We start from the raw sequence: 22,016 nt of genomic DNA, 5'->3' as shown, positions 1-22,016 counted from the left end.
ATGGTTATGCTTTTCAGAATGATTGGTTTAGGAATAATGCCATACTTTTGGAGTGTATGCAATAGAACCGTCTAGTCAACATGATAGCTTAAATTTGAGCATTCTGCTATAAAATTTGCTGACACATTTTTATTTGAAGTAACCTCTCTTTTTTATATGTTTCTGGAATTTGATATAATACAAAGCTGGCAATATAAAGCCAATATGTTGTCTACAAATAATGGCTAAACAGGTTATGAGTGCATGGTATGAAGTATTCTTCTCGTGCCAAAGGAATCCTGGCATGTAAAAAGTCTTGAAAAGCTGGACAGACCTCTCACAGTCGTTAAACTGAAGATCTTATCGCTGCTCATAGGTTCTTGCACCGTGTGAATATGACAGTTTTGTCGAAGTTTTCGGAAGCAAATTTTGTCATACCCAGCTCTGAAAATGCAAAGACTGAAGAGCAGAATCAACATCAACATTGAACCACAGTGAAAGCCCAAAACCAGTAATTATCAAAGTGACCAGATTTGTCTCGTCACTATAACCTTTCTGGCTTGTCCCTCTTCTCCAAGATTACCCTAAAATTAATGCAGTAATTTATTTTGATATTTTTTATGGAGATTCAGACATAGATGTAACATTTTGTGCCTAAAGGTTTCATCAACTATAGATGGCTCATAGAAGAAACTTGAGCATTTGCATTTTCTTTCATTTTGTCCAGAATTCAAGACATACTGCACTGAAACCGCAACGTCGAAAATGAAATCTGGGCATTGTTGGGTTGTTGTATTGTTGGATGAACAGAAGTCAGATAGGGTTCTGTGTTGAACTCAGTCTAGCATACAGAAAGTCATTTTCAAATGTAATATCACAATGCATAAAGCAATTTTAAAATTAAAAACAAAATAAACTTTCTCTTCGAAGGTGTTAGATGTTGGAATTACAAGTAATTAGATTTCAGATAGTGAAATAATGTAAATAACTATGTGACTTTCAAAAACTATTTTGGTCCCTTGTTGAAGGGACAACCCTGGGTTGGGACTCCAAAAAAATACGACACATCAGATATTGGTGTTTTCAATTTGTATAATCTGGCGTGGAATCTGAACTTTCGTAAGTAGGGTCAACCTTCGCCATCCCAAACCCAATATTGGTTTACGTTACTATTTATTTGAAAAATAAACTGTATGTAGTATATTGATGGGTTACAGTTATTTGTAACTTCAGAATTATTATCCAAAATCTTTTGAGCAATCAGGCATAATAACTTAGAAACTGTACTTGCAAATAAATAATTATCTTTTTCCCCTTGATTGCATTATTCTTTGACAGAAAATTAATCCTGATTTGTGGACTACAATTAATTATGAACCAATCAAATAAAGTTAGGTAAATGTATTATGTGGTACTGTACCATTCTTTTTCTGTATTTCTATGCCAGCATAAGTATTATATGAGTATACAACAAATATTTTCTTGAAATAAGCTTTACAGATTTGTTTGCCAAATTATATATATCTTTTTTCTGAAAATAGCTTTGGAATAGTAAATTTTGTGACGTTGACTTACACTCTAGTTTGTCCTCTGGTCGCCCACCCTCGATAAGAGACAGGTAGCACACAATATCTTTAAGAGAGACCCTCACAGCATGGACATCCACACTGCTGGACTTCCTCACTAGGTACCGCATGTCTAGGGGGAGGAAAATAAACAAAACTTATGTTTGAAACACTATTAATGGTTTAGTTACTTCATATGCAAGGCCTCGCCATAGCTCAAACGGTTAGTCGCTGGCTTCCCACCGCGGCGGCCCGGGTTCGATCCCGGGTCTGGTCAAGTGGGATTTGTGGTGGACAAAGTGGCCCTGGGGCAGGTTTTCTCCGAGTACTTCGGTTTCCCCTGCCAATCTTCATTCCACCAATTGCTCCACAATCACCCTCACCTATCATCTGGGGCTGGTACAGTAGGCCAGAAGTGGCCGCAGTACAAGGGACTTAGTCCCACCCCACTAGCAATAAAAAAAAAACTTCATATGCACCTATATGTAACCTTAAACTTCCATGAAAAGTAATATTTTCCCACGGACATTATGTAAAGTTCGGTCACAGTTGCCACGCTCGCTCGAACACTGGGATCGTGGCTTCGAATCCCACACAAGGCATGAATGTTTGGTGTGTGCATGTGTTTATTCTGTGTTTGTGTTGTCTAGTGTTTAGATAGAGGCCTTGCAACGAGCTGATGATTCGTCCAAGGAGTCCTACCGTCTGCGAAAAATGATTACGAAACCGAATAAGAGGCCAGGGCCCTGAATGGGCTGCAGGAGCCCAGTCAGGGCCCTGGCCATTGGAAAAATAAAATACGTGTATGATGTAAAGGCTGTATGTTAAAGGTTTTTACTTTCATTGCTAGTGGGGTGGGACTAAGTCCCTTGTCCTGCGGCCACTTCTGGCCTATTGTACCAACCCCAGATGATAGGTGAGGGTAATTGTGGAGCAATTGGTGAAATGACGATTGGTAGAGGAAACCAAAGTACTCGGAGAAAACCTGCCACAGCGCCACTTTCTCCACCACAAATCCCACTTGACCAGACCCGGGATCGAATCCGGGACGCCGCGGTGGGAAGCCAGCGACTAACCACTTGAGTTATGGCGCTAGTAATTGTGACCTCTTTGGTGCTGGATTCACTGGTGCTTTATTCTAGAAAATCAATTGCAGGTGGATTTCTTATGTGATAACATCATTAACTGTATAAAAATAAAAAATGGTAACATTTAATCATCCACTCACTTGTGGGTCTTTTAGTTCTCGTTACGTGACTACTAATGCTATAATGACATGTATGCTGGAAGCCAGAATTGTGAAACTAGTAGAGACAGCCGTTGCTAGGGAACGTCTCTACAAACACGCACGTTGTTAGGCAATGGCTAAGTAGCCGTCACATGATCCCGCAAAAGACGCGCACGCAACAATAGAAGAGAGGTTGGAAGCGGTGTTTTCTGTGCGGTTCGTTCCGAGACTAAATAACGAGGAGCAACCTCCAGTCCTGTTTGTCTGTCATGTGAAATATCTCCGTGTAATATTCGGTAAGAGGATTACATGCAGACTGTATATGGAAATGATTGAAGCCACGACCTTCAGAACATTTATTAGAATCCAAACCCTATTCATGTGAGCGTTTAAGCGTCAACGTTAAACTAAGCCTCCATAAAGCACTGATCAGATCAGTAATGACTTATGCCTGCTCCACCTGGGAATTAACGGAAGATACCTACCTCTTAAAAATGCAGTGTCCGCAAACTAGGTTCTCCGCATCATTGGAAATTTTCCAAGATGTACATCGGTCCGCGATTTGTAGAAGGCTTTCAAACCTCCGTGTGTATACGATTATATAACAAAATTGTGGAGGCAACAAGTAAAAATCATACAAAATCATGAGAATATATATGTTAGCAGCATATGACTAGGCGATGCCAGACGTAGAAAATATAACACATTTAAACTTAGCGGCGGTCAAGCTTACGACCGTTCAAATGACTAAGCTGCCGTTGTAGCATAAGATAAGTAAGATAGACATAATCTGCTTTGCATAGCCTGGAATGAGGACTTGTATATAGTGCACAAAGAAGAATTTTCAATAACATGCTATATGTGCGTTATGTTAATCGAAGCCTATTGGTAAGAGACAAACCCATCTTCTCGTCAGAGAGGATTTCACATGAGGACTATGACTGCAAGGGTTCAGTTTAAAGAAAAAGATTTCTGGTCGTGAGCCTCAAGAGGCTTGGCGCCAAGAAAAACTGATTGGTGCTAAACCGCCATTCTTAAAGTACTCGTAACTGTGAGTGTGACTGTGAGGTTGGTGTGAGATGGCCGCCAGCCTGCGAGGACGTGAGCCTGGGAGCAGAGGGAATCCGCTGCTGCAGCGCAGCGAAGACAGTAACTGGAAACACTACTCTCTGTGTGATATTTGTGAAGTGTAGTAAAGAGTTGTTTAATTACCAATCCAAACCTCATATACAGGGTGTATCATAACTCAACGGCAAAACTTCAGGAATGGACTCCTCATATAGAGAGAAGAAGAGTGTATGACAACATGGGTCCGGAAATGCATATAATTATAGAGTAGTAATTTTGTTTGCACGCCACTGAAAAGAATTGGCAGAAGAAAATTTATCACGAAGTAATAGCAGGTGACGTCATGATAATCATAGAGCTGTCCTCCCAGTGAAAGGCCGACCCACCGATAGAAAGCACTCATGTCGCCAGTTCTTTTCAGTGGCGTGCAGATACAATTATTACTCTATGCATTTCCGGACCCATGTTGTCATATACTTTTTTCTTCTCTGTACACGAGGAGTTCGTTCCTGAAGTTCTGAAGTTCTGCCGTTGAGTTGTGATACACCCTGTATAGTCATTAAAATCGTGACACTATTTTAGATTGTATTTTGGAACTTATGTTCTAATTCTAGAATTCCTTTTTAAGTTGCAAACGTGGGTGCAAAGTAGTATTGTTACTTGAAGGATAATATTTTTGTGGGCCAGTGTTCAGCACGTGGGCTGATTACAGTTCGTTGGTGGCGTGTATGTTATGCACCAAATTAATCCTCAAAGTTTGCAATGTTGTTAACGTGTATAACAGACTTTGACAATGGACAGACGCGGCCCAATCATCGGCGAGAACGGTCCTCAACGTTAAAACAGCAACCCTCCAGGCAAGCGCTAATATCTGGTTATGAACCCCAGGAGAGGCTCGACTCCAAGGCGGAGTCACTCTTCTAAATATAATTCCTGTCGGAATTATTGAAGCTTGATAAGCACTCACCCTTGTAATTCTGGTTATTATCGTGGGGCCTTCCTCTCTTCAGAGCTTACGATTATTAAATCAAATAAAAGAATTCAGTTATCAAAACTGATAAAGACAAATGCCACTAAATTGGATTCCATGGTCATATTGAAATTAATATTATTGATTAAATATGACTAACCATGGACGCACAAAGCACTTCATAGATTATAAATGCTATTAAACTTCTGACTTTATCAATGAAAACTTCTGTAATAGTAATAACTGTAATGAATTGTCAGCCATACGCGCCGGCCGACCTTTACCCCCCCAGGAATATTTCTTGTACTTATTTCTCTTAGAGGCTGAGTCGACCCCTGGGCCATAGTGCGGCTGGAAGGATTACGTCAATTGAAAAATCCACCTCATCGGGATTCGATCCCGCGACCTTCCGGCTTGTAGCATAGTGCCTCAACCAACTACGCTACCCAAAATAGTCCAGTAGAATTTCACCGACATTTTGCTGGAACAGGGATGAAGAGTTAGCCAAGGAAATAGCCAGTAAGAAGCACGTGGCAATCCTCTCGTCCCTTCTGAACGTCTGTGACCTTTCACTAAACTAAGTGCAGTACATCCCAGAAGATAGTACATTTCATGTTCACTGCTATAAGCATTTCACATTCAACGTTAGTTATTTAAGTACTGTGGCAATTTATCATATATGTGCATTCTGCTATAATTATAAATGTAAGGAAATTATATATTAGTTAAGTCACATGGTCAGCTAACAACACAAACTAAATTTCCTATCCATACTTATCAAAATATACGCCTAAGATATTAGGAAATGTTATTAAAATCATGAGACGTGACCAAATATTTCTTTGACTTCGTGATGACTGGAACAAAGGTACATATATTTTTGTAATAAGGTACTCTGTTACGGATGGAATACAACTGTCAATAACACTGACCTTCAATCTTGCCGTTGGTGACCAGAAGCGAATTGTTGGACTTCCGTGACGAGTTTCTTGACACCTGACTGTGACTTGGTGACGAGTCCGTGCTTTTTTTCTCAAGCACTTCATGGCATGAGTACGAGGTCTGGGTCACTGTTAGCATCGGGTGCACAGATGCACCTAAACTGCCTGAGAACAGAAGCGAATAACGGACTATAATATTTTAGCATCCTGTAGCACTCGTTAATTATATAATTCACAGGGGCAGTAACTATCCACCATGCACAGAAACCACTCAAAACTGCGTCACACTGATGGACGGATGGGTGGGTGGTTGGATCGATAAATAGATAGATAGGTAAGTAGGTAGGTAGGTAGATCGATAGGTAGGTAGGTAGGTATGAAGGTAGGTAGGTATGTAGGTAAGTAGGTAGGTAGGTAGATCGATAGGTAAGTAGGTAGGTAGGTAGGTATAAAGGTAGGTAGGTATGAAGGTAGGTAGGTATGTAGGTAGGTAGGTAGATCGATAGGTAGGTAGGTAGGTATGAAGGTAGGTAGGTAGGTAGGTAGGTAGAGAGGTAGATAGATAAAAAGAAAGAAGAGAGAAGAAGTAACATAATGATGAAGAAAATTACGTGACGAGGAGCTTTGTATTCATGCTCATTACTAAATATTAGTGGCCAGAGAATGATAAGGCAGTGGAATATTAATGTTTTTGAGGTTCTCACCGACATTAATTAGTGGTATGAATTCTTTTTGGGTGTATTTTCGCCCTGTGGTTGTGGTCGTTGTTGCCGACGTTTCGGAAGTAAATGCTACATCAATCTTCAGTGTGGAAGAATATAGGTTGGGATTTTCTGTACATCTATGGCATTGTTTTGAACATAAATGTGAGAAGGGGACAGAGTGGGGATTGGTGCGATATGTAGCATATATGAATAGTTAAGAGCGTGCAGAATTTAGTCGTAAAGCTTGAAGAGAAGAGACTACCTGGCTAGACCCAGGTATAGACTGGTAGATAATATTAAACAGGAACTAGGATATACGTGCATTAGATTTAATAGACCCAGGTCAGGGCTAAATGGCGAGTTCTTTTGGTGACGATAATTAACATTTGGGTTCCAAAAGATGATGAAATTTCTTTAGCAACCGAGCAACTATCAGCTTCTCTGTCAGCTATACTCAGGGCCGGATTTAAAGGGGAGCGATTGGGGCGTTCGCCCCGGGGCATCCACAAAACAAATTGAATTCCCAGGTTTTATTGAGACACTATCTTCTCTGAAATCACGAAAATCAGATTCTAAAAGGTCCTGACACTCAGAATAACGCCATCGTCCGGCGTTCCAGGAACTAGAAAACACAATGTTTCGGAAACTTTCCGTCCTCAGGTGAGGGAGGAAGATACTCAGTTGGGTCCCTTAGATAGAGTTAACCCGTCTGCTAGAGGTTAGCTCTTTCTACGGAACCCAACTGAGTAGGTATCTCTCCCCTCACCTGAGGACGAAAAAAGACCCAGTTTCCGAATCGTCATGTTTTCTAGAACACCGGACGATGGACAAAGTCCAAAAACCCAGTAATTCTTAGTCACGAAAAATTATGTAATATTTGTGGTTTTCACGGCGATGACTATGAAGAATGCCGTCTTCTGGGATGTGGCGCCGCGTAGATCTTGTGTGAACCGACGTTTCGCAGAAACGTATCGCCTCCATCTTCAGTGTAGAAAACTCTGCAGCTACATGCTCACGCTTGTTCCTCCCTCGCGGATTTTTCTCCCTTGAAGATGGAGGCAATATGATCCTCCGAATCGTCGGTTCACACAAGATCTACGCGGCGCCACATCCCAGAAGACGGCATTCTTCACGAAAAATTAGTTTGATTTTTTTTTTAGTTATTGTAACAAAGAAGAAAAGAGAAAGTTGTCATAACGTAAAGATGTTGTTACTCCACATTTTGATTTCCCCAGGGCCCCGGCCCTGGTTATACGTGTCCTACCCGTCCTCGTGCGCGCAGAAGTGTCAGAATCCGTCCGGTGGTGACCCAGAGAGTGCAGCTTCTCTGTGAGTCCATGCAACTTCTCGGCCAGTTTGTTGGCGGGTCTGTCGTGGGCCGGCGTTCCAGTCAGGACGGTGGCCTGGTCGATGACGCAGGTAGCGATGTTGGGCACAGACCCAGGCGTTGTCGTATGTGACGTAATGGGGGCACACGCTGTAGCCGAACTCAGCACCGCCATCTCCTGGGGACAAACAGCAGCACTTAACAGCAAGTTCGCAGTTCAAAACACAGCATGAGCCGAGAATAAACAGAACATGGAAACTGGGTTCTGTAGAATGGAAGTCGTACTATTGAAGGTGTAGGTAAAAGGTAAAGTTTGTATCAATGCTTAATTAAGCATCACGCAATGGTGATGTATGGGGGAGTAGAGGTAATGCCCCACGAATACTTCATCTCAGCAGTAAATGGAGGTGAGTGGTCAGCTCCACTCCTTAGCTGCTTTATCCCCATGCGAAAAGCCCCTCGGTACCCGTCCAATAAGAGGCTGGATGAGCCCCAGCTCTGCGGAAGATAAATACATGTATTTCTTTCTACCGGGAACCGAACCCCTATCTTTCGGTTATCCTGCACGAAACGAAACGTTTCAAGGATGCCCTAAGCTCCAAGTGGGAGCAACAGGAATACAAGAAGAAGAAGAAGAAGAAGAAGAAAAAGAATAATTTAAAGGCTTTTCTAGACGACATAAGGCATGGACGAATGGCGGTATAAGTTCCACGAGTTCTTAACATTTGCGCTAGATGGAGCTGAGTGGTAAGCTTCATGTCCTGGCTGTTTTAGTCCCACCGCTACCCACTGGACAGGACGCTGTGTGGGACACAAAGCCGTTTTGGAAGCTGTGGGGAAGAGACAGAGTCAGCTTCCTCTGTCAAGAATGGAACTCCGCCCAACCCGTAACCTGGGCTCTATCCCGACTAGGAGCTCTCCGGGTTCCCAATTAAAATATACCACGAACTAGAATTTATAATTTGGCATAGATTAGATTTTAATCATAAGTTAAGCCCATCGTCTGGATTTCATTTTGTGTAGTTTCATTCACTCTTAGCTTATTCAACGAATGTTCTTCAAATTATTATTGTCACGATTTATATGTGTGACTATAGACGGGGTTTTGTATTGGTGAATGGATTTATTGAGCACTTAGACACACGACTCGGAACTACAAGCAGTTACAGCCCCACCGCTGATCTCCAAGATTCACAAATCAACACAGATCACGCGAAACTTTTTCCAGCCTGCTGTATCTTCAGCCGTTACCTGACAACGGCTTCTAACAATGGAGATTCTTCAGCTCCACGCGCTCAGGTTCTATTCTCACAGCCTCCAGTGCAGAACTGCCTATCAACTGAGAGGGTCGCCCCAGTTGTTTTCCTTGTAAGCCCTTTTGCACGGACCGAGTAGAAGACACCGTTTCAAGTAGTAGCTATATTGTTGCATTCTTATTCGTCGTTGCGGGAATGTGTTTACTGACCCGTTGCCTTAAACAGGTTGCATAAAACCGTTGTTTATGTGCCTATCTCGTGGTCATTGCATAACAACGGCTGTATACGCTACATTATGTTACAGAGCGTCGAATAGTCGGGTGAGTGTGTGAGTGAAGGACCGGAGTGCGTATATGTTAAAGGAAATTCAGGCTTATTAAGTTAATATCCCAATATTTTCCTTGAGTGACTGAGAAAATCATGATTATCCTAAGTCGTGATAATTGGCTTCTTTACCGAGATTCGAACCTCGAACCTCCGAATATGAAGCAGGATTGGTTTACGCTGTTTAATTAACAGACATGTTCACGGTTTACAGCCATACTGATTCGTAACAAAGCCTACTTTGCATAGGACTATAAATGTTTTTTTCTATATAGTCGGGATATGCCTATGGGCTACGGACTCGACGGCCTGGGTTCTATTCCCAGCAGGGTCAGAAATGTCTCCCCTCTCAGCAGCTTCCAGACCGGCTCTTGGGCTCTGGACTTTTCGTTGTGCGACTTTTGCGTAAACTATTTTAGGTGTTGTTTTAATTCGGCACTATGCATTTTGTATTTCTGAAACATTAATTTTGCTCGTTGCGTCGATTGCATTTTGTGTTTTGCTGAAACAACATCTAAACACCGGCAGCAGGCAAGCTCGATAAACTGCAAAGAACGCCACCGAGAGTTCCGTGGGTTACACTTTCCGACCCTCTGTTCATCCAGAAGTGCGCACGGAAAGTGCAGGCTTCACAGGATATAATGTCAGCCAGTCTGCCTTCCTGAGTACATAATGCAATGAAATGACACAAAATGGCGGATACTAATACGATTGATCAGTGAATCGTGAAGATCTGAATCAGCGGCCATATTCCCTCAATGTAATCACAAGGTCACGAGACTGGTTTATTAAGGTGTAACATATACTCGTATACGGTAGGGCCGATCACAGTGGCCGTGCGGTCTGCGGCATGAGCCGTCTTCGCCCGCTCGAAAACTGGGATCGTGGGTTCTAATTCCATTCGAGGCATGGATGCCTGTGTGAGTTTATTCTGTTTGCATTGTTCTGGGTGTAGGTAGTGGCCTTGCGATGGACTGATCCCCCGTACAAGGAGTCTTACCCACTGTGTATAGATTAAGAAACCGAAAAAGCGCCCAAGGTTCGCAAGGGCCGTAGAGTCATAGATAGACAGATATAAATGGTAGGGCAAAGTTATCTCATATATTTAATTAAGTACCATATCGTGAACAGGAGCCGGGATAGGTCAGTCGATATAGCAAGCTACTAGCTGGACGACCAGGGTTCGATTCCCTGCAGGAGCAAGAGATTTTTCTTTATTCAACAACGTCCAATCCGGCCCTGAGGTCAACCCAACCTCCTATCCAATGGTTACCGGTGACTCTTTCCCCGGGGTTAAATCTTCCGGGGCTGACCACGCAGCTCAATCTAATGCGAAGGTCAAGAATAGTGGAAACCTAGTCTTCCCCATACATCTTAATTAATTAATTAGGTACAAGGACAACTTTACATTTACTTTTTACCATGCCATGTATACCCCCCGCCGGTCACGGTAGCCGAGCGGTCTAAGGCATGCACAGTCTTCGCTCGCTCGGAAGCCGGGATCGTGGGTTTGAATCCCACTCAGGGCATGGATGTTTGTGTGCGTTTTTCTGTGTTTGTCTACAGGTAGAGGCCTTGCGATGAGCTGATCACTCGCCCAAGGAGTCCTACCGTCTGTGTAAGATCTAGAAAAACCGAAGTGAACGGAAGTTCATGGAGGTAGGCCTAGGCCCACTGGGGCTGTAGTGCCAAGAAAAAAAATGTATACCCCCAGCACTCGTTGGATGGGAGGCTGGGTAGGCCTCCCAGCCGGTCTGGATGCTGTGGAAAAGAAATAAATCTCTCGCCCCTACCTGGAATCGAACTTTACCCCCCCTCCCCGGTCGTCCAGCTGGTAGCCCAATTGAATGGTGCAACTTTTAAATATTTAAAAGACTAGTAGAGTAGCAGGGAAATCGCAAGCAGTGATCTTATGCGCTGTTTGTCTGTGGTGCTGCTCTGAAAATGATGATTATTAGCTTATGGTACTGAAGATATTCCTTTTGGAATAGCAGAGGTGATTGAGAGGAGCTTGGAAATTTGTATTTCAAAATATAGGCTGTGTATTGTGGACATTAGCAACGGCAGAAGACAGTTGATGCTCGGTATAAGGAACTACATGATTACGTTAACTTCTTGGGATGCCAGTAGTCACGACTAAAGAAGAAATTGTGGATGTTTATGAGGCTCGAAATTGTATTAGACTTACACAACAACCAGCTTCTAGACTCTTTTATAGCCAGTTGAATCCATACAAAATTTGAGGTTCTTAAGTGACTGAGGAGCTGGGATAGCGCAGTCAGTATAGCGAGTGGCTACAGGCTGGACGACCAAGTGGTCGCAGTCCGAGTCCCGGTAAGAGCTAGATCTTTCTCCCCTCCACTTCCTCCGGACCGGTTCTTGGGCCTACCCAGCTTCCTCTCCAAAGGGTGCCAGGGGTTCTTTCCTCAGGGTAGAGCGGTCGTTGCGTGAAGCTGATCACTTACCTCCAACTAGTGTCGATTTCAAGAATACGTGGATGTATACACACATTTCCCCATACCCCTTCATGGTGTAATACTTAATTAAGCACAGAGACAACTTTACCTTTTCTAACTCATGGCCGTGACTCTGAAGACTACAGTTTTTTTGGATGTGGTGCTGTGTATTCTGGTAGATTGTTACCATTGTTTCTGATATGAGGCTTTTCTACCCTGAAGAAGATGGCATTGGGTTCTCTCGAAATGCTGGGGGCTGTCTACAAGACTACATGGTTTCGCACAAGGCAGCATCGTCCGGTATTCTATTCTCTAGAATACCGGATGATGGAAAAATAAAGAGCCCACAATTCTCTCAAGAATACTCGTACTGGTGTCTAAAGCAAAATGAATTTTTATTTACGAAAACCTGAAGCTGTTATTCAGTGCCATCGGGTACTGCATTGCACAAGAATCAGGAATCTCTGTTTGCTCAGTAATAACTGGTTCACTTTCACAATTCAAATTTCTGGATCACATCGCCGAAACATGGGATTGGTGTTTCACATACACAGAGGTCAGCACACAGCGCCTTACGATATCTCGCTGCGACATGTGCATCCCCTCTTCCCAGGTCGAAGCTGCGATACTTCCGATACGAATGTTTGTTCTCCCATTGGTCGCCAAATAAGTAATCTGCATTCTCATTGGAGGAAATATGGTCACTTCGTGGTTTACAAAGTTTAAACCTCAGTCGCCAGAATTCTTAATGTCTAACTGACGCGTCAAACACTCTAAACGAAAAGACACATCCAGGAATATGGGTGTAACACTGGGCTTCGCTTTATTGGTGATGTCCCTTGTCAGATCTGCAGTTCCTCAATTCCCGAGTTCTTTCCAGGGGAACAAGAGAGAGTCTACCGAGTTTTGCACCTTGCTACATTTCTGTTGTCTTAGTACTTCAACTAATGGGTCAATAAAACTTTCCTTTGATTGTTTTTTTTTGGGGGGGGGTGGATGCAGCCCTCTGCTTGTCAGAAGGTTTTCATTTTCGTCCCCCTCACATTAATTTCGAAACTGATGACATTGTTAATTATCTGAATTTTGGGGTGCCTCACCGGCTTCCAACTGGGCTCGTATGACTCGGTTACATAACATATCAAATCACATTATATCAAAACAGCTCAGCATGTCTAAATGAGATAAAATGTGCCTGTTTAAAATCAGTCTGCATGTGTGCTATTTTAAGCACATACTTAGAAACAAACATTTAAATGCTAATTTAGCGTTGCTTGTAAGGTACGAATCATTACTGACTGACAACACCAAATCCATGTTATTACATCCTTGGATTTAGTGGCGATAAAACACACAAACCTCCTCGTGGAGAGGAGGCTTGCTCACTCCAGTGACCCGCAGAACTATGATGGCGGGAGCGTAAGCTTCTGGTAGAGCCACCCATGTCAAAGGATAGGGGTCAGACGTAGTGTAGTCCCTGACACTCCAGTTTGGGGGTTGGTCGTGGGGCTAACGACCCAACCCCAGAAAAATTTACTGTTATGAAACCATGGGGGAGGCCATGGCGCACACAGGGTTGTAACACAGCTAAGTGAAAATTCTGGAAGTATTCGGCTAATTAAAAGGAGCTCCATTATTGTGTCTTCAGTCGATTCTGTACCCTCCAGGAAAAGAGGTCTAATGTTTCATTGCTTGACCTTGACATAGTGCTGGGACTTACCTTCATGGCCTTCCCGTCGAGTGTTTGCGGCCTGGTTTCATGGCGCTTCACGAAGGAGAGGAACAGGTGACGACACAGTTCCTCCGGAGTTTCCACCTCCAGGAACGTGTCCATGAACAGCCGGAAACCCTCGTAGTCGATGTCCTGAAACAGCCGTGACAACTAATGTTACTGGAACGCGCAGGAAGAAGACAGCATCAGCATGCAACGAGGCAAGAGTACGCAGAAAATCAACCGCGCCAAGAGGCAGCTATTTGTGATTTGTAATAACGGCCATGCGACCGTCTTTTTTGCATATCCGTTCGAGGACGTGGGGCCAAGTGACACAGTGGCCGCACGGAAGAAATTTTCATGGGCATGCGCAGTTCATTTCTTCTCAAACTTGGCGCAGGTAGAGGTGGGTTTCGTAGATGAAGTTTGTTCGTCTGTAGTTTACGTCAAACCCCTCAAAGGTGTCTCCACCGTTTCGTGATGGTGGGGCTTGCGTGACTGTGACCTGGAGAGCTATGTCGACGCTAGTTTAACTACTAGTACAGTGACCCATGCCGGAAAGGTCAAAGGGTAGAGTCCAGACTAAGACAGATACTTTGGTCCTCCAGGTTTGGGATTGGACGTGAGGCTAACAACATCATCCTGTAAAAAGAATTTTGTTTAGAAACCTAACAACCAGCCTCGGGTCATCCTGCGTGGGTCCATTCCTATGGCAGCACGGATTGGTTGTGGAGACTGGTTGTAGAGGAGGCCAAGGCTCACCCAGGGCTGTGGTAGGTAGGTAGGTAGGTAGGTACTTTACGTCGAAGACAAGAGAAACGAAGAAATCAGAGGCTCCAGCCTTCAATTTATGAAATATTAGAAAATGGTAAATGTTTTTTCAAAATATTAGCCCTCATATAGGGAGCCCCACCCCCCAAATACTGCTTCTTAAGAAAGAGGAGTCGCCTTATATTGGGGTCATTAATAATGAATATGATGACGATGAATATGAGGAGTTCTAGTTGCTGTGCTAATGATATGTGTGACAGTACCTAATGTTTATTTTTAATGCTAGTGGGGTGGGACTAAGTCCCTTGTACTGCGGCAACTTCTGGCCTATTGTACCAGCCCCAGATGATAGGTGAGGGTGATTGTGGAGCAATTGGTGGAATGAAGATTGGCAGGGGAAACCGAAGTACTCGGAGAAAACCTGCCCCAGCGCGACGTTTTCCACCACAAATCCCACTTGACGGGACCCGGGATCGAACCCGGACCGCCGCGGTGGGAAACAAGCGACTAACCGCTTGAGCTATGGCGCGGCCCTTAATTATACATATATATAGTAATAAATTTTGAGTCGATCACAGTGGCCGCACGGTGTAAGGCGTCTTCGTTCGCTCGAATACTGGGATCGTTGGTTCGAATCCCACTCAAAGCATGGGTATCTGTGTGCGTTTATTCTGTGTTTATGTTGCCTTGCGAGGGGCTGATCTCCCATCCGAGGAATCTTACCGACCGTGTATGGGATTAAGAAACTTAAAAGGCGGTCAAGGTCCAACGAAGGGCTGTAGAACCATAGTGGTTAGAAGTCCCGGGTTCGATTCCCGGCGCTACCAGATATTCTGAGATGTAGTGGGTCTGGAACGTTGTCCACTCAACCTCGTGAGGATAATTGAGGAGCTACATGAATGGAAAAGTAGCGGCTCCAGTCTAGAAAACCGAGATTAACGGCCGGTGGGATCCGTTGCGCTGAACACGCGACACCCTCTATCCTCTAAAGTTGGCACTAATTTCGCCGACAAGAGGCGGTCGTTTGGCCGGTATAGTTCGCTCCGGACTAAAGCCACGGAGTTTGTTTTTGTTTTTATTGGTAACGTTTTTCTTCTTTTTTACTTATTTTTGCTTGCAACGCTCAGAACTAAAGCCCACTCAGTTTTGTCAGAAAAAGTTTCGTTTTCCTGAACTTTTCATTAGAAAACTGAGTGGTCGCCGTACATTCGGGCTTGTAGAGTATTTCATGCACAACGAAGAGGAACCGTGGACAAAATTTCGTATTTTTGCCGAATGCCGAACATTTCACCGATCAGCAGTATTTCACTGCCTATAAAATTTTCAGTATTAAAACAATAATTTACAAGTTTTCTACAGATCTGAGAACTGGATGTAGATACACGCGTGGGGCAGACTTTTTTCACGCTAGTCCGCGTAAGAAGAAACGCAACTGAAATTGAGCGCTGTGCGATCGACCGCGCGAGGCCTGCGGACACGTCCGAGATTTTCACGTCCACATGTCCACGCTCTGTGATCTCTGTGAGCTGCTTCCCCACGCCATTTTCACGTCCGCATGCCCACGCTCTGCGATCTCTGTGAGCTGCTTTCCCCACGCAGTTTTCACGTCCGCATGCCCACGCTCTGCAATCTCTGTGAGCTGCTTTCCCCACGCCATTTTCACGTCCGCATGCCCACGCTCTGCGATCTCTGTGAGCTGCTTTCCCCACGCCATTTTCACCTTCGCGCATGAACCTCTGCCCGCCGCCAAAGAACTCGTGTGACCTTAACGGCCTTAGTACGAATAGTGAAAGTGCAAGAGCAGAAAATGCAGTCCGCCAAAGCAGGGTCAAATATTAATTTCTGCAATATAATTCTGTAGTCCCATGGAAGTCGACCGATGTTTCCGAAGAACATTTCGCTTCCATTTTCAGGATCGAAGAATAATCAATCAGGAAATCAGCAAGGTCACCTTTTGTGCGCACTTCAAATTCAATATCCAGTCTAACTTCACAGCAGACTTGTTATCCTGAGCTTTTTTTTTCTGTGTGTGGTATTTGTCTCTCCTTTGTCTTTTGGTTCTTCTGAAAGCCAGTGTGACAGCCCAGACAAACCAAAATGGATCCTGTGTTGGCTGCTTACGCAAATTTATTTTTTTTACCGGAAAGTAATTTTTGCTGATCGTTTAGTCATGTCGTGACCATTGATTCTGAGCAATCTAGTCACGTTGTGCAACAGTGTAAATATAGCTATTTTAAGAATTACGACCTTAATGACAAGTTTTATCACAATATCAGGAATTTTGTGTTGTTCATTGTGAGAAAGTTTTAAGGTACGTTCATTCGTTTTATATGAGAAGGGATATAGAGTTTCTCGTCCCATGGGGCGGCATTTTGATTTGCTCCGTCCTTGGACATGAGCCTTGTGGCCTTCTTGACCAGACCGAATTACCAATTGTGGAAGGCGGACTCTTTGCATTTTACTTGAAGTGGTTAGTATCCTGTTCACTCTTCAACTGTTTGTAACTTTCAAGGTAATTCGGCCGCGCCATGGCTCAAGCGGTTAGTCGCTGGCTTCCCACCGCGGCGGCTCGGGTTCGATCTCGGGTCTGGTCAAGTGGGATTTGTGGTGGACAAAGTGGCATTGGTGCAGGTTTTCTCCAAGTACTTCGGTTTCCCCTGCCAATCGTCATTCCACCAATTGCTCCAAAATCACCCTCACCTATCATCTGGGGCTGGTACAATAGGCCAGAAATGGCCGCAGTACAAGGGACTTAGTCCCACCCCACTAGCAATAAAACTTTCAAGCTTCCTCTGGTGTCGGAATTTTTGTGAGTGATATAATGAATCCTAGGCTTGTTAAAAAAAAACATATGTCCTACATCTAAGTTCTGGGGTTCCTTTCAGTTTAAAATCCAGATTTTGGCAACGTAATTAAGTTCGACCCTTTATGTGATGATACAGGCATCATTTTGTATTGTGAGGTGTAGACCCGTTGATAGGGAACACGTTCCCGTGGAGATGGATTCTTGGAAACCAACTCGTTACGGAACGCGTTTCCATGGACACGAATGATCAACAAACATTTGCTTGGATACGGATACGTTGCATGAGAGTAGAAAAGAACTGAGTTCAGGTCAGTAGATGACTGACTAGAAGAGAAATCAGTCATAAATTAGAAGTCACTCGTAGTTCAGAGCAGAGTGGAGTCGGCCCTAGGCAGCCATTTATTGTCAGTTATTGTGAGCACGAGTGAGTGTATAAGAACATGTTAATAAGTCCAATCATCCAATCCAAGGGCCGTTATTATTAGTCACGTGACAGTAAGATTAAACATAAAGCTGTCCCTGTAACTGGCCGTGGAGGCCCATAGGTTTGCGAGACGTCGAGGCTCCCACATTTTCTAGACAATCGGCTCACAGATGTCTGTCAGGTTGTCAGCCTTACGCGCCGGCCGCTCTTTACCCCAGGAAGATTCCTGGTACTCATTTCTCTTAGAGGCTGAGTGAACCCCAGGGCCATAGTGCCGCTGGAAGGATTAGGTCAACTGAAAAATCCGGTGTCCTAATCGGGAAACGAAACTGCGACCTTCCTGCTTGTAGCAAAGCGCTACTGCATGCCCCAATCACTTGACAGTATTAATTTGTATTCGTGTGCCAAACAGTTATATCTCGTTTTTTATTATAAACTTTATTTTTTATTATGTATTTTTGTTTTCTTCTTGTGTGAAGCGTAGAAAGCAGTAGATCTATATGTCTATACGAGACAGCCATGTTTTAATGAAGCCATCTCTTTCCTTAACTAGCACGGAACGTAACAGAATCGAATGCAGCAGTCTCTTAGAAACATCGTCACAGTGCCCGGAGATACGGGTGCTCTGTTGTGTGTTTAATTTTATCGGACGTACACAATCCGGATATTTTTCATTTCTATTCTGTTTACAATTATTAAACAGTGATCTAGTGCTAGCTGTACGTGTCGCCATGACAGCATGACGTAACAGGAGGAAAGATATAAATTATCGCCGTTCATTCGTTTATTTCTGACTTTTGACGTCATACGCACTGTCAAGAGGGTTTTAACGATCCCATCATGCAGTGCGAGCAAAAACATCAGAAAATATTCTGCGTTAGAAATATGCGAATTGCTGAAATGGTTCATAGAAGTTACGTGTACTTCTGCTCCATGAAACTTACTTTGCCCTTAGCTTACGAAGTCTGAATTGCAGCTCAGGTACAACGGAGACTAGGTTTGTCTTTGAATTTAATTTAATTCGCCTTATGTACAAAATCAAGAATATAAGGTTGGCGCGACTGGAGACACGTGGTAGCGTAGTTGGTTGAGGCACTATGCTACAAACCGGAAGGTCGGGGGTTCGATTCCCGATAAGGTGAATGAATTTTTCAATTAACCTAATCCTTCCAGCCGCACTATAATCCCGGGGTCGACTCAGCCTCTAACAAAAATGAGTACAAGAGCTTTAAAGGGTTAAATAGATTTAAGTTAAAATTTCAGAGACAGTGCACAAATGTAGCTATAGTCACAAACTTGAAGTCTATCCTGACGATGGCAGCAGGTGTGAATTTAACAGCACTGCTAGCACAAAGAGTGGCGCCTTAGATACGTACATGCGTCAGCTATAGAGACAGCCCCCTTTTATTAATTCGCTTAGTGGGGGGTGGAGTCCAGTTGGGTCCACTCGGCACGGCGGCCACTAATTGGCCCATTGTACCTGCCCCGCGTGATTATGATGATGGAGAATTTGGTGGAATGAAGATTGGCAGGAGAAACCGAAGTACTCGGAGAAAACTCAATCCAGCGCCACTTGTAGACCACAAATCTCACTTGACCAGACCTGGGATCGAACTCGGGCCGCCGCGGTGGGAAGCCAGCGAGTAACCGCTTAAGCTATGGCGCGGCCTGATAGCTCCCTTTACTTCTCTTGTAAACAGTTAAGTGTCGATTTCAGAGGGATAGTAAAATAATTACTTGAAAATGCCGTACAGAATGCAAAGGTCATGTCATAAAATGATATTTGAACATGATTCATATGATGGTATGGATTGGATTGATCTGGATCGAGATAGGGACCGGTAAAGGGCTCCTGTGAGCACGGTAATGAACCTTCGGGCTCCATAAAATGCTGGGAAATTTTTGAGTAGCTGCAGATTTGGCTTCTCCTCAAGAAGTGCTCAGCTCCATAAGTAAGTAAGTAAGTTTCCTATGAATATTATCAGTGCATCTTGCCTACAAGCGATTCGCCAATTTCGTCGAATTATGCTGCATTCCATAATAATAAAATGGAATTGCTTCTTGTATGCCCGTTAAACAGTTTACTTTTAATATGTATTAACCATTTAAAGCGCCGCATTTTGCCCACTGTGTGCACTTTCTCAGAATAAACACCGTTTGCTTCTGTAAACAGCATAGACTGACTGGTCCTTGGAATTGCGGCGCAGTGTACAGGTTGGTCCTGAATTATTGCCGGGGTTTCTGCACTTTGTAGGCATGGAGGCGAAGGCGGTTACGAACAACCCCTCCGACAGTTTTTATGGTATTTCTAACTGCAGAGAAGCTCGTCTAGTTGATTCTTGGGGCTTCGAGGAAACGCTTCCTGGATTCCATAAAAATATCCTTGCGAAGTTCTCGGTCTTCCCGCTGCTTTCCGGTACAGAACTTTACCGGTCTCTTCAATTGCTGTAACCAACGTCGGATAGCATTATCTGAAGGCGGATCTTTTCCATATTAAGTTCTATAACGACATTGCCGTTTGATAACGGATTTTGTTTCGAAAAACCAAAGTAAGCACATTGCTTTCTCTTGAACAGTCGCCATTTTGAGGTATGACGTCATATTTTCTGCAAAACATCAATGCGGCGAGTACAGCTTTGCCAAAGAAAGCTTTCTGAGTTACACCTTCATATTCATAAACAGTTCTATTTCCTTTTTGCCATTCAAAAATTATAGGCCACGGATAACCCAACAATAATTTAGAATCCCCATATTTTCTGTGAGGTAGAATTCGATTTCGAAGAGAGATGAAGTGACAGGGGGTTGGAGAAAATTGCATAATGAGGAGCTTCATAACTTTTACTCGTCTCCAAGTATAATTAGAATGATCAAGTCAAGGAGGATGAGGTGTGCAGGTCATGTAGCAAGAATGGGGGATACCTGGAATGCGTATAGGATATTGGTGGGAAAGCCAGAAGGAAAGAGATCACAGGGAAGACCAAGGCGTAGGTGGGTGGACAATATTAGAATGGATTTTAGAGAGATAGGGTGGGATGGTATGGATTGGATAGATCTGGCTCAGGATAGGGACCAGTGGAGGGCTCTTGTGAACACGGTAATGAACCTTCGGGTTCCATAAAATGCTGGGAAATTCTTGAGTAGCTGCAGAATTGGCGGCTCCTCCAGAAGGGCTCAGCTGCATCAGTAAGTAAGTAAGGAATTTGATTTTTAAATAAAATGTTTATTTGGATGAACCTAGACGGATGGATTTGACTATGTATATATAACAGGGGTAACCAAACTTACTAATCGTCAGAGCCGCATATAATAACTTTCCTAAGTCTCATATAGCAGACGCGATTGGATCTCATCGACCGTTAGGCATATGTTTTCCGCACAGCATGTATTTTACATTCAGTCCTTTTGCAAACTAGACTAATATTTTATTTTGCCTGTAAACCCTCTAGTGGTTCAAAGGAACCGCATGTGGTTCTCGAGCCACTTCTGATATGTAATTTATTGGACTGTGTGGTAACCCATTCCCTTTTCCTATTCTGCAGACACGCGGTTAGAATTTCTCAGTTTATTTTACGTTAGTCCAGCGGGTCGCTGGAGGTTCTTACTTGCAGCCTTCAGGAAGATTGCCCCCACTTTCTCCCCAGGACAGCCTCTCTCACAGGCTTCAGTAAATGTTCGCGGCCAACGAAGGGGCTTAGTACTCACCGGAGACTTAACGTAATCCCTTTTCCGTTCTATTGGGATACATTTCGTAGTTCATCTACAGTCCGCTAATTCATTCCTCCATCCGTTCAGTTTTCGTGTATACGTCCGTTTACGCGCACGCTTATCAACTTCTTAGTTCATTCAAGGTCTGGATGAGAAGCCTTTTCCTACCTCACAGTGGTTCATTCTCGGGCCTACCAAATTTATCCTCTTCGGGTATTACACTTCTTTCATTCTTTCCTCAATTTATTTGCACGTTTTCTTACACTAAGACGTGAAATAATTCAGTGTATTCTTTCTGTCGGGCATTTTTGTACACTTTCAAATTGAGCTAAGGTCTGAGACTTGCACACTTATGGAAGGCCTTCTGATTGGGGCGCACGTATATCGTAATTTCGGGAAAGGGGGTACGAGTTTCAGTACTGTAGCCACTCCTTGAATACTGCTGTAGCCATCTCTTCGTATGTCAGGAGAAACGGGAAAGGTGGTGATTTTCTCAAAGGCGTGTACAGAAGTGAATAAAATGATCATTTTAGAGTACTATACAGGGTTATTCAAAAGAAATGAACCGATTTTATTACGAAATATTTTATTAAAGGAAAGTAATACAAAACTCCAGGCAAGTCACAAGTATTCTACTCACAATCAACTTTTATTTCCTCTCTTACAAGTGTTCAATGTGGCCACCACCTGCAGCACGGGCAACATCAATGCGATAAGAGAATTCCTCCCAGGCGCGTATCAGCATATCACGATGCACTGAGTTAATCGCTGCTGTTATTTGATG

The 22,016-nt window shown here is 43.6% G+C and overlaps 1 protein-coding gene across 2 annotated transcripts in view; it reads right to left on the bottom strand.

Annotated features, from left to right (window-relative positions):
- The window catches only part of LOC111871504 (diacylglycerol kinase 1), a 317,380-nt gene that overhangs the window by 44,991 nt on the left and 250,373 nt on the right, over positions 1-22,016 (bottom strand). Inside the window, exons 4-7 of one of the 2 annotated variants that reach the window (XM_023864665.2) lie at positions 13,536-13,679; positions 7,720-7,960; positions 5,743-5,916; positions 1,555-1,677 (exon numbers count right to left, since the gene is read on the bottom strand). In XM_023864665.2, the coding sequence (XP_023720433.1) occupies positions 1,555-1,677; positions 5,743-5,916; positions 7,720-7,960; positions 13,536-13,679 (682 nt within the window). The remainder of the gene's footprint in view (positions 1-1,554; positions 1,678-5,742; positions 5,917-7,719; positions 7,961-13,535; positions 13,680-22,016) is intronic. The other variant, XM_033754283.1, reaches the window with a different exon arrangement.

The sequence above is a fragment of the Cryptotermes secundus genome, unplaced genomic scaffold, assembly GCF_002891405.2.
Source record: "Cryptotermes secundus unplaced genomic scaffold, Csec_1.0 scaffold585, whole genome shotgun sequence".
NCBI classification, from domain to species: domain Eukaryota; kingdom Metazoa; phylum Arthropoda; class Insecta; order Blattodea; family Kalotermitidae; genus Cryptotermes; species Cryptotermes secundus.
This window is presented reverse-complemented; position numbering and strand designations above follow the sequence as displayed.